General features: G+C 39.6%; 2 protein-coding genes across 3 annotated transcripts; one reads left to right on the forward strand and one right to left on the reverse strand.

Annotated features, from left to right (window-relative positions):
* Positions 1 to 2,850: 2,850 nt before the first annotated feature.
* On the reverse strand, positions 2,851 to 5,163 carry rln3b (relaxin 3b). 2 transcript variants are annotated; one of them, XM_056735574.1, is made up of 3 exons: positions 4,541 to 5,163; positions 3,433 to 4,437; positions 2,851 to 3,341 (listed from the first exon to the last, which is right to left on the reverse strand). In XM_056735574.1, the coding sequence occupies exons 2-3, from the start codon at positions 3,602 to 3,604 to the stop codon at positions 3,052 to 3,054; spliced, it is 462 nt and encodes a 153-aa protein (XP_056591552.1). In that variant the 5' UTR covers positions 3,605 to 4,437; positions 4,541 to 5,163; the 3' UTR covers positions 2,851 to 3,051. The 2 variants fall into 2 exon arrangements, with proteins under 2 accessions (XP_056591552.1, XP_056591543.1); XM_056735565.1 differs by having other exon boundaries at positions 3,433 to 5,163.
* An 8-nt stretch (positions 5,164 to 5,171) lies between these two features.
* Positions 5,172 to 15,793, forward strand: rfx1b (regulatory factor X, 1b (influences HLA class II expression)). Its single transcript, XM_056735553.1, has 18 exons — positions 5,172 to 5,446; positions 7,078 to 7,436; positions 10,863 to 10,966; positions 11,063 to 11,137; positions 11,248 to 11,315; positions 11,386 to 11,725; positions 11,800 to 11,981; positions 12,097 to 12,216; positions 12,409 to 12,530; positions 13,225 to 13,343; positions 13,432 to 13,541; positions 13,617 to 13,768; positions 13,912 to 14,009; positions 14,082 to 14,231; positions 14,320 to 14,528; positions 14,607 to 14,760; positions 14,861 to 14,906; positions 14,999 to 15,793. The coding sequence occupies exons 1-18, from the start codon at positions 5,424 to 5,426 to the stop codon at positions 15,145 to 15,147; spliced, it is 2,580 nt and encodes an 859-aa protein (XP_056591531.1). The 5' UTR covers positions 5,172 to 5,423; the 3' UTR covers positions 15,148 to 15,793.
* The last annotated feature ends 475 nt before the right edge of the window (positions 15,794 to 16,268 follow it).

The raw sequence follows: 16,268 nt of genomic DNA on the forward strand, positions 1-16,268 counted from the left end.
AGTTTTATTGATAATATTGCACAATAAAAACATGATTTTTAAAAAGAAAGTCTAATTATAGAACCAAACTCTTCATATTTTCTGTTATAGCTTGGTAAATAACACATTCGTGTGAAAAAAAAATGGCTAAAGCTCGGCCAAATTTTCAACAATTTGTAAGAGAAATTAAACAATATGGACAGTCTTTAAGCAATATAAAAAGCAATTAATGTACTTCATTTTTTACTCCTGACATAAATTGTTATTCTTCTCATATTTTTACCCCAAGTTATTTTTGTATGTAAATGTTTATTTTTTTGATTTGTATATGTACAAAAGTTGTACTCTTCTGTACTATGAAAAAATAAAAAAACACATTAAGCGCTGATTTGGAGATAATAATAGTGGTCATTTGGAAAATAACGAAATATAGTGGTTTATTCAGATTATTATAATGTTTTGTGACTGAGGTTGTGGTGGGGAATGTAAATGAGCTTTACAAGACGTTTTTGTGTTGTGACCAGTAGATGGAGACAAATCCTGCTGAAAATAACCAAATAAATTCAAATGGTTCACCAGTATAAACCACCAGCTGTTTACATATTTCTGCCAAATAAAAGCCTAATGTGCTAACACATCGTAAGAAGAAACTTATTGGGACATAACGTTTCCATTAAAATTTCCAATATTCATTCTTTTTTAAATATAACCTAACAGTATGTTTGTTACAATTTTCTGTTATTGTTTCAATTTTTATAATGATGGGTCATATTGGTTAATTTGCTTTTAGTTTACTTAAAGTACCATATTATATTATAATAAATACAAGTGGTATTGTATGATTAAAATATTTTTAATATTTTTAACTTTTTTATTACTATAATGCTACTCTCTCTCATTTCATTCATTGAAGATAGTTTGTCATCTTATCAGTCTGCTGGTAAATCTGCAAAGGCTTCTTATATCTCTGACTCATTTTAAAATACCAATCCACTCCTAAAGTGCTTTTTTCAACAATTAACTCTGTTATTAATCCTACTGAAACCACTCTGGCTGGTTCTTCTGGTGCTCTGTGTGAAAGTATCTTGAGACACTTTATTGATAAAATCTCAAATTTGAGACCCAAAGTATACTCATTCCATACTGTATCTGCTCTGCATCCGGTCTCTTGGGATGTATTTGAACCCATTACTTTACAATCACTCAAAGACATCATTGGTGGAAACGTCTTTTTGCCCTTATGACACTATACATCCTACATTTTTTAGCCACTGTCACTCCACTTCTCAAGAAGCCCTCACTAGACCCTTCTATTCTCAACAACTTTCGTCCCATTTCTGCCTTTTATCATAAAAGGTTTTGGAAAAAAAATGTCTGACCAACTGCAGTTCTTTATAAAACATAACTGTATTTGGGAAAAAATTCAGTCTGGTTTTCAGTCTGTTCATAGTACGGAAACAGCTTTCTCAGTGAATTTAATGATATTCTTTTAAATATTATGGTGATTCTGGGGTCCTGGTTCTGTTAGATCTTTCAGCAGCTTTCAATACCGTGGACCACTTTACTTTAAAAATCTCATCTAGAGTCTGATGTGGGGGTAAAAGGGATGATCCTAAAGTGGTTTCAGTCGTTTTTATCTGACAGAAAATTCTTTGGATTGGCAAATTCTTATCCTCCATTGCTCAACTCACATGTGGCCTTCCTCAAGGCTCAATATCGGTGCCCTCCCTTTTCTCCCAGTACATGCTTCCTCTGGGCTCTATTTTAGATGGGATGGGATGTCCTTTCATGTTTATGCTGACGATAGCCAGATTTATCTACATATTAAAAGGAATGATCCTTCAGCTCCATGAGTACCCTACTATGGTGCATAGATGAGGTTAAAATCTGGCTAGGTCATACAGAGATGATTGTTTTTATCCCGTCTGCTCATTCTCAGGCTGGGCAGCTTATCATCCTTCAGATCTTCTCGTATGCACAATTTCGGTGTCCACTTAATAAATCATTAAAATTAGCCAAGCATTTCTCATCTGTAGCCTAATTGGCTCCAGCTTCTACCCACTCCGCTTGCTGTCTAAAATCAAAAAAAATTAAACGCTACAATGTTAGAGATGGCCGTCCACACTTTCATCACTTCGCGCTTAGACTGCAGCAACTCTTTGTATTGTGGTGAGATTTATTAAAAAAAGACGCAGATATGAACACATCACCCCCTGCGGTCCCTCCACTGGGTGACCATACAATCCAGAATTGTTTAATCGGATTACAAGTTTTTACACAACCAAGCCCCTATATCTGCCAGAGCTGTGGCACTTTTATACCCCCACTAGAAGCCTACAGTCCCGCACTCAAAATATTCTTTTAGTCCCGCAGTCCAGACTGAAATGTAGAGGAGATTGAGCTTTTTCAGTTGCTGGCCCTCTGCTGTGGAACAATATGTCACTCAAGATCAGAGTGGCACCTTCTCTTCCCATTTTTGAGCTTGCCTACCAATAATAATTCAATTTTATTTTGTATTTTTTTATGCGTTCTTGACTGGGCTCTCTGAATGCTGATCTGTTTTCCTCTGGTCTGTAATTTTTATTTATTTATTTCTGTTTATGTGTTTTTGATTACTTATTCTAATGTACAGCACTTCGGTCTTGTGGCTGTTTTAATTGTGTTCTATAAATAAATTAACTATAACTACAGTGGTCAAACTAAAGTCAAGGTTTTGGTTATTTAATGAGGTTTTTAGAGGGTGATGCGGGACACTTGTTGACAGAAACCACAGGACATTTAACTCTATCCCAAACAATATTTATTCTCATTGCTATCTCATTGCTGAATATCAATGAACATCACAATCACTGAAAACCAAGAACATCACAGGGATAAATAAAACGAGAATCTTTTAAATCAGTGATAGACAATAACATGCATAGATGCTTCACTTTGGCTACAATCTGCTATTCCTACAAACTTGACACAAGGCAACAAGTTCTAACAAGCATATTGTCCCTATTTCAAATTAAGAACACCACCATTTTCTTTCAGGAACGTCAGAAAGAAAAATGAGAACACAAATGTCCTTTAACATAGCGAGCTGATTTCACTCTTACTGCAGCCCCATTTACAGCAGGCGTTGGAAAGGCCGACCACTACGTCCCGCCCCTTCCTGTCTGATGTGCGCAAGGCCTCCAGCACTTCCTCTGAGATGAGCGAGCGTGCGGGACGGCTAAATGCGGGGCTCTCCTGGCCTTCTCCTGCCCATGCGACGGCCTCAGAGTGAGGTCTGAATGATAGTCGAGAGATGGGGTTGGTTGCCCAGCTGTCAGAGGCTTCTTCGTCATGAACAGAGAGAAGATCACTGGATAGGTCACCTGATCAGAGACATCATCATAACGCATATAAAATAATATAATATATGCAATACATATGTCATTTTATTAAATGTATATTATAACCTCTCACCTGTTACATCCAAAGATCTTCTCCAGCGAGAACCTCCACAGGTGAAGATGACCGCACGGATGAACTCTCTGCCGCACAGCTTCACTCCGTAGATGGGATGACCCTCCGTGGCCTGAGCAGTGCCTACGAATGCCACTAAGAGGGCGAGAGTGAAAACCGCAGCTTTGTACATGATGAAAATTATGAAAAAAAAGTTTAAGCTCAATCCAAAGAATGTCACTGATGTGCTGAAGATCTCTTCTGTCTGCTTCTGTGGACCCTCTTGGGTCTTTTATACGATGTCGAAGGCCCTCTCTGACCTACCCTGTTTGTGTGTCATTCAGATAGAGGGCTAAGACCTTTAAGGAGGACAAAGACCCGACCCAACACTTCTGTAATTAACCTGTGCTCCTCTGTGGAGTTAATGTCAAATGAAATGACCTGATCTCATCACTTCTGACCTTTCTATTGCTGAACACATTCAAAATCGCACAATACAGCCAATGAATTGTCACAAAGCCCCTCCTCACGAGAATCCCTTCTTGTGTTTATTGCCTGTGTCAATTTGCCATGATGTTAGACACCCCCAGACCAAAACTAGACCGCTCCAGCTCTAGACCACCATGTAGACCAATTTGTATGGAATAATAATTTTGTGTAATATTAAACAATATTCCACAACAGCCCATACATTACATTATAACATTCTGGGTCACATTACCTATTTTAATAAGAAAATCCTGGTGACATTTCCAAAAAAGATAAGACTAGAATATGAAAGTGAGAAGTGATTGTGTGGTTATTTAGAATCACATTGTAATCAGTGACCCATAAGCATATCTGCAAAAGCTTTTTTATTCATACAGTCATGAGATAAGAAAGTCTGTTCAATATGATTCAACCATTTGGCATTCAGAGAGATAACAGCTTGAGTCTTCATATGCTAAGGTTAATATGCTTGCGACGTCACACTGCAAGACACCTAGGAAGTGGGATATTTCCCCACCACAAATGCGGAAGTAACGTCTGGAATTACAAACAATATATTACGTAACATTAATACATTAATGTTACTTGTGATTAAGTATCATTAAAACATTACAAGTATCTGTTAACATTAAAAGAGCACCTGTCCGTCAATCATTTCCGGGTTGAACTGGGAATTATCGAATTTCGGAGAGCACGTGAAGGCAGTATTGAAGCATTTAACGAAACACCAATTGTTGTTAAAACAAAAGAATGCATTAGAAAGGTTTTATAAAGTAATGACACTTTAAACATATTTCTAAATTGTATCTGTTTTCAACGCTATTCTTTTAAAATGTCTTTAACATAGTAACACGCCGTTAATCAAAATGCATTGAGTTTCATGAGCCGCATTTGACGTTTGACTGACAGACACACTTGTCCAGTCAATAAGCGCAAAGGGGGCGTGCACTATTTGCGTAACGCTGTGCCTCGACTGACAGCAACTGTCGGCAAATGACATGAAACGTTTTTTACTGACATTCGCCTCATCCAATAACGAAGGAACAAAGCGGTTTCCATCGACGACTACAAACCAATCACCACCAAAGAAGAGGGCGGTGCTAAAACGGGTGGGTAGCAACAGTTGCCCCGGTGAGGACGAGGCGCCATAGTCACGGTAGTCGTGGCGACAAGAACCCAGCAACGAGAATCAACAACAACTATTTGAAGCATTAAGAAAATAAAACTCCAAATCAAACTAAGGGCATTCAACAAGACGCCAAAGGTGAAGGCAACAACTTTATTTCACGCAACCTCTTGCTTTTTGTAAACAAGCGCTGAAGTGTGTTAGACGCGATTTCCTCATTTATCGCGCTTTATAGCTCGCACGCGCTTGCGGTTGTTATGACGATGTCAAATCTGCGCGAGCTCTGCAAAATGGCGGGTGTTGTAACGTGAGATTGTGCCACTTTTAATTGTTTGTTTACGGTGACCGTGACGTCAGATCACGGTGTCTAAAAGGAAAGGGGGTAGTTTACGATCACATGTCAAACAGCGACTTTTTAAGGTAGAATTACAGCGATGATTGTTGTGGATTATTTAAATGGAGCTTGTTAAACATACGTAATGCATACATGTGTGTATACGACGAATTAAAGCCTCTAGAGTTGTATTTTTAGAGGGTTAAAAAAGTTTCTCCAGCTAGACGTCGAAGCGACATATGTTTGCCAGATCAGCTCCCGTGAGAAGGGAGTGGAGGGGGCGTGCTCAAGGCAAGGGCGTGGCGTGTGAACTTTAAGGGGCGTGATTGACGTATCTTGTGTATCTCAGGTCTAAAGTAAAAATTTACAATAAATTCTCTATGGCAATTTATATTTTGTCAGCACTTTTGAAAATAGACTTAACCTCTGTGTTGGTTGTTAAATAATTGTATGCTTTAAAATGTGTAATTGTGAATAGTCTCAAGATTGACTGCTGTTTTCACTGTGTAATTCAAGTAATCTAATGTGTAATATCTTCACAAGACAGAACATGTAAGGTCTGTCCTTCTCTTTAATTATGAAGTAAAATGAGAATACGGTTAAACAAGTTTGACAAGCTCAAAAGCGCCCTGGGTTTGAGAGAGAGACTGAGAGAGAGAGGTTGTGTTTTATTAGCTTTGCAATGATAAATATTAACAGAGTCACAAAAAACACTGCAGTATTTTCACTTAAAGGCAAAGTCACACTAATGCTTACTGATGGTTTCTCAAAACTTACCTGAATGTAAGTCTATAAAATGGGTCTGATCACTTTGGCAGAGTATCGGTAAACACTTTGCTATTACTTTGCTAGGTTATCAGAATTAATATTGTTGCTGGGCATACACAAACACTGGTGGAAAACTCCTGTAGACTTACATTAAAGCAGGAAGAGGAGCCAAACCAAGGGTTAATAATATCTCTGTGGACTCTTGACATGGGCTTGCTAGCAACCGCCCCTAACTGCTGTACAGAAGCATGGTAACAAACACTCCAAGTCCAAACACATTTGCAACCATGTTACAATGCTCTGGCAACCATTTGCACACCTTAGCGTTGTGCAACGCAAAACTTCCTCAACACAATTTGATGGCAATTCACAACGATTTTACGAGTAGGCCAATTCGTATGAATTTGTATGATCTCATTTTCACGGTTTAGTATGGTGTGCATTTGTGTCAGTGATGGTTGAGTTTGGGGGTGGGGTTTCGATATTGAGTTTTTGTAATAATCGTCTGTATCTTTTTCATATTTTTTTATTCTGTTTTAGTGTTATTTGTATGCACCATGGGTCTGAGAGTAAAGCAATTTTAATCCTCTATATGTATGCACTGTACATGTGGCAGAATTGACAATAAAGCAGACTTTGACTTTTGACTTAGATCACGCGTTTTATTATGAATATGTATAACTAATATACTGTATGTACATGAATTAGACACCTTGTCGAATAGTTACGAATTCGCGTGAGATCACGCTGGTTTCTGTTATCTAAAACTAACTAAAACTAAAAAATTGAAAATCGTTTTTACGTCATGTTCAGCAGTTATTGTATTAATCGTCAGAAATTATGCTTCCAAATGAATTTATTTCCAAATTGTAACTATCTACATAGATCTATTGTACGATTTCTTTATTTCGTACATAGCTTAATCCATGTTTAACGTTTTTGTTTACAGTGGGATTCAGTCTGCCGTTGTCATGGCAACCTCAGGCTACCCCACCGAGGAGCTTCAGCCCTCCCAAACGCAAGGAAGCAGCGTGACGACAAGCTCATCTGCGCAGCAAAAAGCCACTTGTTCTACAACACCGCAGTTCCCCGCCAACATACAGAGCTCGCCGGCATCCGCGCCTTCACACTCGGCCTCCATCGCCAGATTGCAGACCACACCTATAAATCAAAAGAAAGTGGTTTTGGCCACGCCTCCTCCGAGAGCCACACCCATAGCCCAGTATGTCACAGGAGAACTACAAAGCTCCGCCTCCCAGTCTGGGAATGGGCAGAGCACATCACAGTTTATAGTGGTGACCGTAACAGGTGAGATCACACACTTGCATCACAGAATTCACGTTTGACAAAATTTAGGAAGTAGCCATTTGTTTTTGGGATTGAACCTGAAAGATTTGCGTAAGCAGGCCGTACCATTAAGCCTCCAGAAGTGTATTCGAGCTTGTATGAATGCGTGTGTAATATGATCGACCGGACACATGACACGTTCTAGGCCTCTCCGTAAATAGAAGGACCTTGAAATAAACAGCCAACAGAAGAGGTGTGAACTCCCGTCCCAACACACGCATTCTGCCTGTGCTTTGTATTGTAGGCACACACATAGACGTTAATTTGTGTCATTTTTTAATAAACACTAATGATTTATACATTTTACATAGAAGAAATGTACAACTCAATTTGTTCATGATACAGATTTTTAATATATCTTTTTAAATCAACCTTACTGTTGGTTTATGCTTGCTTGTAGTGGAAGCTAAAAAAGAATTTGAAAGATGCTCCAAAGCAGGAACAGAATAAAAACTGGATATAATATCAAAGACACGTGACTTGTTCTCATGGTTTGGTTATGCGTGATCCGTCTCTCTATCTGATACCTGTGTTTACCTGAACAAGAGATTTCTTGGCCCATCTGTTGAGATTAGTGGATCAAGGCCGTCCTCTATCAGCGTGATATAAAGACAAATCACTGGATGCACCTCTGCATCCAGCACGCTTGTGTTTGCAACATGTTCTTCAGTAGCTGTCTGTACAGTCTGGATGTTGTGTATCGTAAGTTCGAGGGCTTTTTAACATTTAACATGACTTGTACTTGTTATTTGAGTGTTGCTTTTCACTGCGGCGGCATGATGTTGCTCCTTCCTGTCATGCTTTCATTATTTCCTCTTTTCTCCAAGTCGTCTGTCACGTGTTTCCCTTTTTTGTCTCTTTATCTTTCTCTTCAGTGTCTTCCTCTCATTGTCTGTTTCTGTCTCTCTGTATCTCTCTCTCTCTCTCTCTCACACACACACACACACACACACACACACACGCACACACACAGATCAGTGGCAGCTGCATGGCTTGTGTGTTTATATTATTATTATTTCATTATGTGTTGCATTGAATGCGTTTAAATGAAAATGAACACGGAGGAAGTGTTTAGAAAAGGGATGTGCGCCTCTCTCTCTCGCTCTCTCTCTCTCTCTTAACATTTTTTATTTAGTTTTCCTCCTGAAAAAAGTCAATAAAGAAATACTATAGGTTTTGAAATAGGTTTGAGTTAAACTGAATCAACAGGGTAATTTTGAATATCACAATATAATACTCATATAATTATTTTTTTGCAGAAAACGTTTACATGTGACTGCTGACTGTTCTTTCAACCCATTGATCATGTCAAAATTGCTTTCGCAGTATTGTCACACAAAATCAGATAAGGCCTGTATAATCCATCAAAATCTATCAAAATATTGCAATACGCATAAACAATGGTTTGCCATAAATGAATGATTAAAATGACTATAATGATAAAACTTAATGTTATGTTTAGTCAAAGTTTTAGGCCGATGCTCAAAGCAGAGATAAATTGCAATTAAATTGACAGATTATTATTTATTAAATAATCAAATAGCTTGCAGCTGACATAAAGGAAAAATCCTATCTAGTGAACTGAAGTGTTTTGCTTGTTAACTTCTATCATATGCGATGTCGAAACAGCTGTGCAAATCAAAGAGCATGTCCGCTAATGTACGGTTCGCGACATAATGACTCATTTGAAGCGATTCATTTGTTGAAACAACTAAAATATCAAACACTGAACTCACGAGACTCACTGACTGAACTCATCATATCAGTCACTCAAAACACATCACAGCACAAGCGTGCTTAGACCTTTGTACAAGAATGGTTGGTAAGATTAAGTATTTAAAGTTTATTTATGACAATGTGTAGTAAAGTACTCTACTTATATAATCATTTAGTTGTGAGTTACTTTGACTTTTGAACCTGCTAATTTAATTACATTTTATGTGGCAAAATTACAACCAATAAAGGAGGATTGTGAAGAGTGACAGGTTATATTTGTGTCAGATCATTTCATAGCCAATATATTAGATATATAACTTGAATGTAAAACTGAAACGGTATACAAAGTGTCTTTGCATTTATTCTGGAGTTATTGGGCTTGCAAGTGTAAAAGCACCAATATGAAGTGGTCTATAGCCGACTATTTTAAAATATAGAGTGACGATTCATCAACTGATGTCAATATGCAAGGTCTTTATGATTACTATAAAAAAAGGGTGACCAGATTGTAAGTTTGTGCGACCAACTGAGAAAGTGGGATGAGTCTATAGCCCTGGGGGGCAATGCCCCCCTAGACCCGGCCCTGGTATGGATGATGATCAACGATCAGAACTCTTTTTGAAAAATGTCTGTTGGTAATCTAGATTAGATTTAGATGATTAGATTCAACTTTATTGTCATTACACATATACAGGTACAGTGTAACGAAATGTAGTTTAGGTCTAACCAGAAGTGCAATTAGCAAGTGCAGATATACAGTGTGAATAAATACAGAATACAATATTAGGAAAATAATTTACGTTGGGCATGTACTATGAAAATATGACAATCGGTATGTACTATGAACAATATATACAGAAGGCTATATACTGTGAACATTAATGTACAGGAGGTTATGAACAGATAACAATATAGACTATACAATAGTGCAAGTGACTTGAGTGTGCATTAGTTACAGACATTAGCTTTTAAAGTTACAGTGCAGTAGATGAGTTAATGTGGTTATTAAAGGTACGGTGCAATACATGAGTAGATGCAGATATACAGTCACAGTGCAGTAGATGAGTTAATGCAGTTATTGAAGTTATAGTGCAATAGATGAGTAGATGCAGTTAGTTATGCGATAGATGCAATAATGCAATAGATGAGTTACAGTGCAGTAGGTGAGTTAGTGCAGTTATTAAAGTTACAGTGCAGTAGATGAGTTAATGCAGTTATTAAGGTTACAGTGAAGTAGATGAGTTAATGCAGTTATGAAAGTTACAGTGCAGTAGATGAGTTAATGCAGTTATGAGAGTAGTCCATTAGTGCAAATGAGCATTCAGTGTAATGTTCCTGGTGTGCAAGTGAGCAGTATAGAGTGCAAATGATGCGTGTAAACAGTCCGGTAGAGCAGTTTTCTAGTTTCTAGTTAATCTAGTTTTCAGTTTTCCATTATTTTCATTTTAAAATAGTATATTAAAAATCTGTATTATTGTATTGGATATTGCATTGTTAAACATAAGGTATTACATTTTTATTGAGAGTCTACTATGTTAAAGTGTCTTTCAGCTGTGTGATACTCCGTCAGATAGTTGGTAAACAGACTGTGGCTGTGCTGTCTGAGGATGAGTGTTATGATGCAGTAATGTAATGTTTATTGGTGTTCTGTCTGTGTGTGTGTGTTTGTAGAGGGCTCTCTGCACTCGAGTGACTCTGTGTCAGACTCTAATTCTCCTCCAGCTGGACAGACAGGTGTGCCAACACAGGTAGTGCAACAGGTGCAGACAGCACAGGTAACAACTCTCTCTCTCTCACATAAATTCACGATTTGTATTTTGAGATGAACTAACTGAAAAGATGCTGTAACTCTGCTCACTTGCATCCTGCAGAGATCAGGGGTGCAGGGAACAAGCAAGAGTCAGAGAGGACAGCTGGGGGACAGTAATCTACACATCACAACTGATGTAAGAGCAAACCTCCATCCTTGATATTCATCCCCACTTTAATTTCATGAAACCACCAGAGAAGTCATTTCAGAGATACTGGTTTGAAATCACAGGTTTGTGTGTTTAAGGTTCCCGTACAGCATGTGTACTCCAGTCAGTTTGGGGAAGGAGATGCCAACTACAGTAGTACACCAATGTGAGCATTCGCGAACACACTATGTTAAAAAGATTTGTAAATTTGTAAAAAAAATGACACTTTGTTTCAGCCGTTCCAACAGTTTCCCGTACACAGACTCCTCCCTCTACCCTCAGACCACGCCCTCCATCGCGTATTACGAGACTTCGCCCACATCCGGGTCGCAGGTCACCTCCCCTGCCACCACCCAGGTCGTGTCTGTCACCTCGGGGGCGGTCACGGGGGTGGCTTCCATGTTCTCAGAGGGCAGTTCAGGGATAACTGTGCCCGCTGGGTCCTCGACGGGAATTGGAGGAGTGGGAGGCGTGGTCAGTCCGGGAGGGGTGGGGAGTTACGTGATTCCGTGCGGGTACATGCTCGGAGGAGGGAACCAGAGCTTCTCGCAGAACACGCGAGCATCGCCTGCGACCGTGAGTGTTTTAGACGGGGTGTATGGTATGGTGGTTTTTCGTCTTGTCTGTCTCTCACTGTCTGTCTCTCACAGGTGCAGTGGTTGATGGATAACTATGAGACGGCTGAAGGTGTGAGTCTTCCTCGTAGTACTCTCTACTGTCATTACCTCCTGCACTGTCAGCAGACCAAGCTAGAGCCTGTAAACGCCGCCTCCTTCGGCAAACTCATCCGCTCCGTGTTCATGGGGCTCAGGACCAGACGCCTCGGCACCAGGTACACTCGCACTGTGAAAGATCTTAACTCAATAGATTTGATCTCTTGTTAATTATTGTCGCTTCATGTTGGTCTTGTGTGGTATGAGGTATTATAACACCTGTGTTCTTCTCAGAGGGAACTCTAAGTATCATTATTATGGGCTTCGCATCAAGAGCAGCTCTCCTCTGCTTAGACTCTTGGAGGACCAGCAACATCTGGCCTTGAGACAACAGCCCTTCTCGCAGAAACAGAGGTGTGTGTGTTTACTAAGCTAATGTTTACGGAATGTGTAAATAAATGTTAAATGCACATTTTCTTAAATGTAGTTTTATTTATACTCTAGTCTGCAATGTGTCTTATGAGACTATTTATCTATAACGAAAAAAAAATTGATTTTGATATTTTGCGATGTGGTGGTTAGATCAACAGTCCTCTCTTCTAATAGGATAAAGTCCATGCATAAGGTGGAAGGACTGACCAATGGAATGGCTCTGGGGGCGGGGCAGCAACTGGGGGCGGGGTTATCAGACATCAGCGGTCAGGTTCACCAGTATCAGCAGTTTTTGGGTAAGGCAACCGAAAATCACTTATATATGCATAGACTAAATAACTGCTTTTCCAACAAAATCTGTAAGTATTAGAGATGCACCGATAAAAAAAATTCTCCACCGATTCAATTATTCAGAGTGGTATCTGTCAGAGCCGATACCAATAGTACGGAGATTATATTAACTCATGTGAAGTAAATTCTGAAGAATTAATTAATATTTTGTTACTGTCTTTGTTATTTATTCATATCACGACTGTTAATACTGAACATCAAACTGGTGAGGTTTCATAACATTTTCCACACACAGAGCAAAGATTCATTGCATTTTCCTGTTGTCTTTTGATTGACAGAATATATCGGCCCGATCATCGGCGGTTGTCAAACTATTAACATTTATGCATTTGGCAGACAGTTTTATCCAGCGACTTACATTTCTTTATACTATAAATATATTATACATGTGAAATCCCTGTTATCGTACCTACGACCTTGGTGTTGCTAGTGCCATGCTCTAACCACTGATCTGCAGGAAAACTATCAGCCGAGAGTGTAAAAAATTGCTTTAACGGCCAATACCGATTACTGTCTGATATATCGGGGCATCTTCAGTCATTCTATTTATAAAATAGCAGTTAAGGTTTAGACTTCTGTACTCATGATACGATCAAAGGTCATGCTTTCTGACTGCGTCTAAATATGTGTGTCACTCAGATGCCTCTCGCGGTCTGCCGGAGTTCAGAGAGCTGAAGGCCCTAGACAAATGTCTACCCGTAGGACTCCTTCCTCAACATATACACAATTATCAGCTACTCTACAGAGAACACTGCGAGGTGGGTACCAGGAGGTCAAATGCACCCCTGTAGCTCAGATCTCAGTTTAGTTTTGTGTTCGTCTTATAATGTGTGTTTGCATGTGCAGGCGATTCAGGACGTGATGGTGAATCTGCAGTTTTCTCTTGTGGAGACGCTGTGGAAAAGTTTCTGGAGGTTCAGCGAAGGACAAAGCAACAGCGCAGATTCACTCGACCTGTGAGAGACACAAACGTTCACGATATATCACCAAATCCTCTGGGTTGGCTCTTACAGATTTTTTTCTCCGTGCAGACATGATGAGTCAGAGAAGCGTTTGCCAAAGTCGGTTCTGGTTCTGTTGTGCAAGTATGAGCCCGTCTTGTCCTGGACACGTGATTGTGACAACATACTGTACCAAAGCCTAGTGGAGATTCTCATCCCTGATGTGCTGAGACCCATCCCCAGTGAGTTCAATACACAATAAACAAACACATCATATAGTGTGTTTCCTTTCTCTTTTCAAAGGCCCATTAGTCTAAAATCATGACATTTAAATTGAGATTGTACCTTCAGTTGAACATAATTCACTTTATGTTCTCTCTTGAAGGTGCCTTAACCCAAGCCATTCGCAACTTTGCTAAGAGTCTGGAGAACTGGCTCACCAACGCCCTGATCAACATCCCAGAAGAGATGGTCAGCTACAAGGTCTGGTAAACACAGAGCTCTGTTAAAAAAAAGGCAAAAGTGTTGTCATGGTAACACCGCGCTTGCCTTCAGGTGGTGTGTGCGGGAGCCTTTGCCCAGACGCTGCGACGCTACACATCGCTCAATCACCTGGCACAGGCGGCACGCGCCGTCCTGCAGAACACCGCTCAGATCACGCAGATGCTCAGCGACCTCAACCGCGTCGACTTCACCAACGTCCAGGTACCACAGTTCTGTCTCTGCCCACTTCCTGTCTACCTTAGATCGCCCTTCTGTTACTTAGCCAGTGTTTGTGTGTCTGTGTGTCCAGGAGCAGGCGTCGTGGGTGTGCAGCTGTGACGATGGTGTGGTCCAGCAGATGGAGCAGGACTTTAAAATGACCCTGCAGCAGCAGAACTCTCTGGAGCAGTGGGCCGCGTGGCTGGACGGGGTAGTCTCGCAGGTCCTGAAGCCCTACACCGGCAGCTCGGCCTTCCCTAAAGCGGCTAAACTCTTTTTGCTCAAGTGGAGCTTCTACAGGTGTGGACGGGCGAAACTTGCCGTGAGCCGTTTCGTGAATTAATGTCAGAAATGTAACTTTTAGTGTTTATGTTGTAGCTCTATGGTGATCAGAGATCTGACCCTGCGCAGTGCCGCCAGTTTCGGCTCGTTTCATCTGATAAGACTGCTGTATGATGAGTACATGTATTACCTGATTGAGCACAGAGTTGCACAGGCCAAAGGAGAGACGCCCATTGCTGTCATGGGAGAGGTACAAACACACACACACACACACACACGAGAAAAGGTCCCATTCAAACACTCAACCAATCAAAGACAAGTAGTATAAAAATGTTTTTGTTGTGTTACAGTTTGCCAGTATGAACAGAGGTCAGAGGTCAACAGATCCAGATAAAGGTACTTCACACCCATACCGATTGTATTGTATGAAATTGATATGTTGTTGACGCATCATTGATTATTGTGCTCTTCTGCTGGTCGTCAAACAGATGAGGAAGATGAGGAAGAGGATGATGAGACCGATGAAGATCAGGATTTATCCGCTCATGCTCACTCCATCGTGATGGGAGACGAATCTCTGGAACCGCCTGCAAAGCTTGCCAGAGCAGACCTGTTTAACAGCAGCACACAAAACTAACAAACACAAACACACACAAGTGTTTTTTATTTGTGCTCATCGTCATCTTCTTATCATCTCCACTCCTTCATTTGGTCAAATTCATAAAGAAGACCATTAGTATTAAACATTAGTCAGTGAAATACTGCATTTGAGTTGTGCATTTCTGTTTCCTTTCCTGGAAATGGAGAGAATAGTGATAACCTGAGGATCCTGACCTCAAACCTGATGTGTTTGTGAAGCCTGATAACTGTAACAGATTCCTTATGTGTGTCATTGCCTTCCCATCTCAATCCAAGCTGCCAAGTTTTTCATGTGTCTTCACTCTTAAAGGGATAGTTCACCCAAATATTTCATTTACTCACCCTCATGTCATTTCAAACCTGTATGATGCCTTATAGCAATCTAGCAAAAAATATGTTTTAATATGTAATAAGAAAAATTATATATACAACTGATGTGCTTTAACCAACTGTGTTACTTTGAAGCTTTGTGATTTTGGTTAAAAAAGACATGTAATGGATCACGTGTGCCTTTAAAGATTACTAAATCTAGAGATCCGTAAACATATAAATAAAAATAATCACAAAGCTTTTGTCATTTCTTTATCAGAGATCATTTCGGACAATTGTTGATGTACCTAAAGTGAATTAAACTAATTTGTTCATCTTGTGGTTCATTTCAATGCTTGGACATGAGTCATTTCACATTCTGTGTGTGTGTGTGTTTGGACACAAATGTAACCAAGCACAAATCTCATTTCCGTAATATAGTATAATACAAAGTACAGTAAAATAATGTGGATTAAATTCAAAAGTACAAGAAATACTAATGTATACTGTAAGTACTGTACTTTAAATATAATTTTTCATGCGTTACAGTAATGACTGTGGGTCTTCTAGTGTTCTGTTGAATAATAAGTTAAATTATAGCTATTTCATGACATGCAAGTTTATGCATCTATTGCAGAAAAATCTGAATGCTTATTATAAATGCAAAAATTGTTTTAAACAATGTTTTCTGAATTGTATTGTGAGAGTTTACAGCAAATGATGTCACTTGAGTTTGCACTTGATAGACCGTGTATTATGCTAGAGTTTTATGATTTTGCACTGTTGAAACCATAATGGCCTTATTTGAAG

Source organism: Triplophysa dalaica, chromosome 2, assembly GCF_015846415.1.
Source record: "Triplophysa dalaica isolate WHDGS20190420 chromosome 2, ASM1584641v1, whole genome shotgun sequence".
NCBI classification, from domain to species: Eukaryota; Metazoa; Chordata; class Actinopteri; order Cypriniformes; family Nemacheilidae; genus Triplophysa; species Triplophysa dalaica.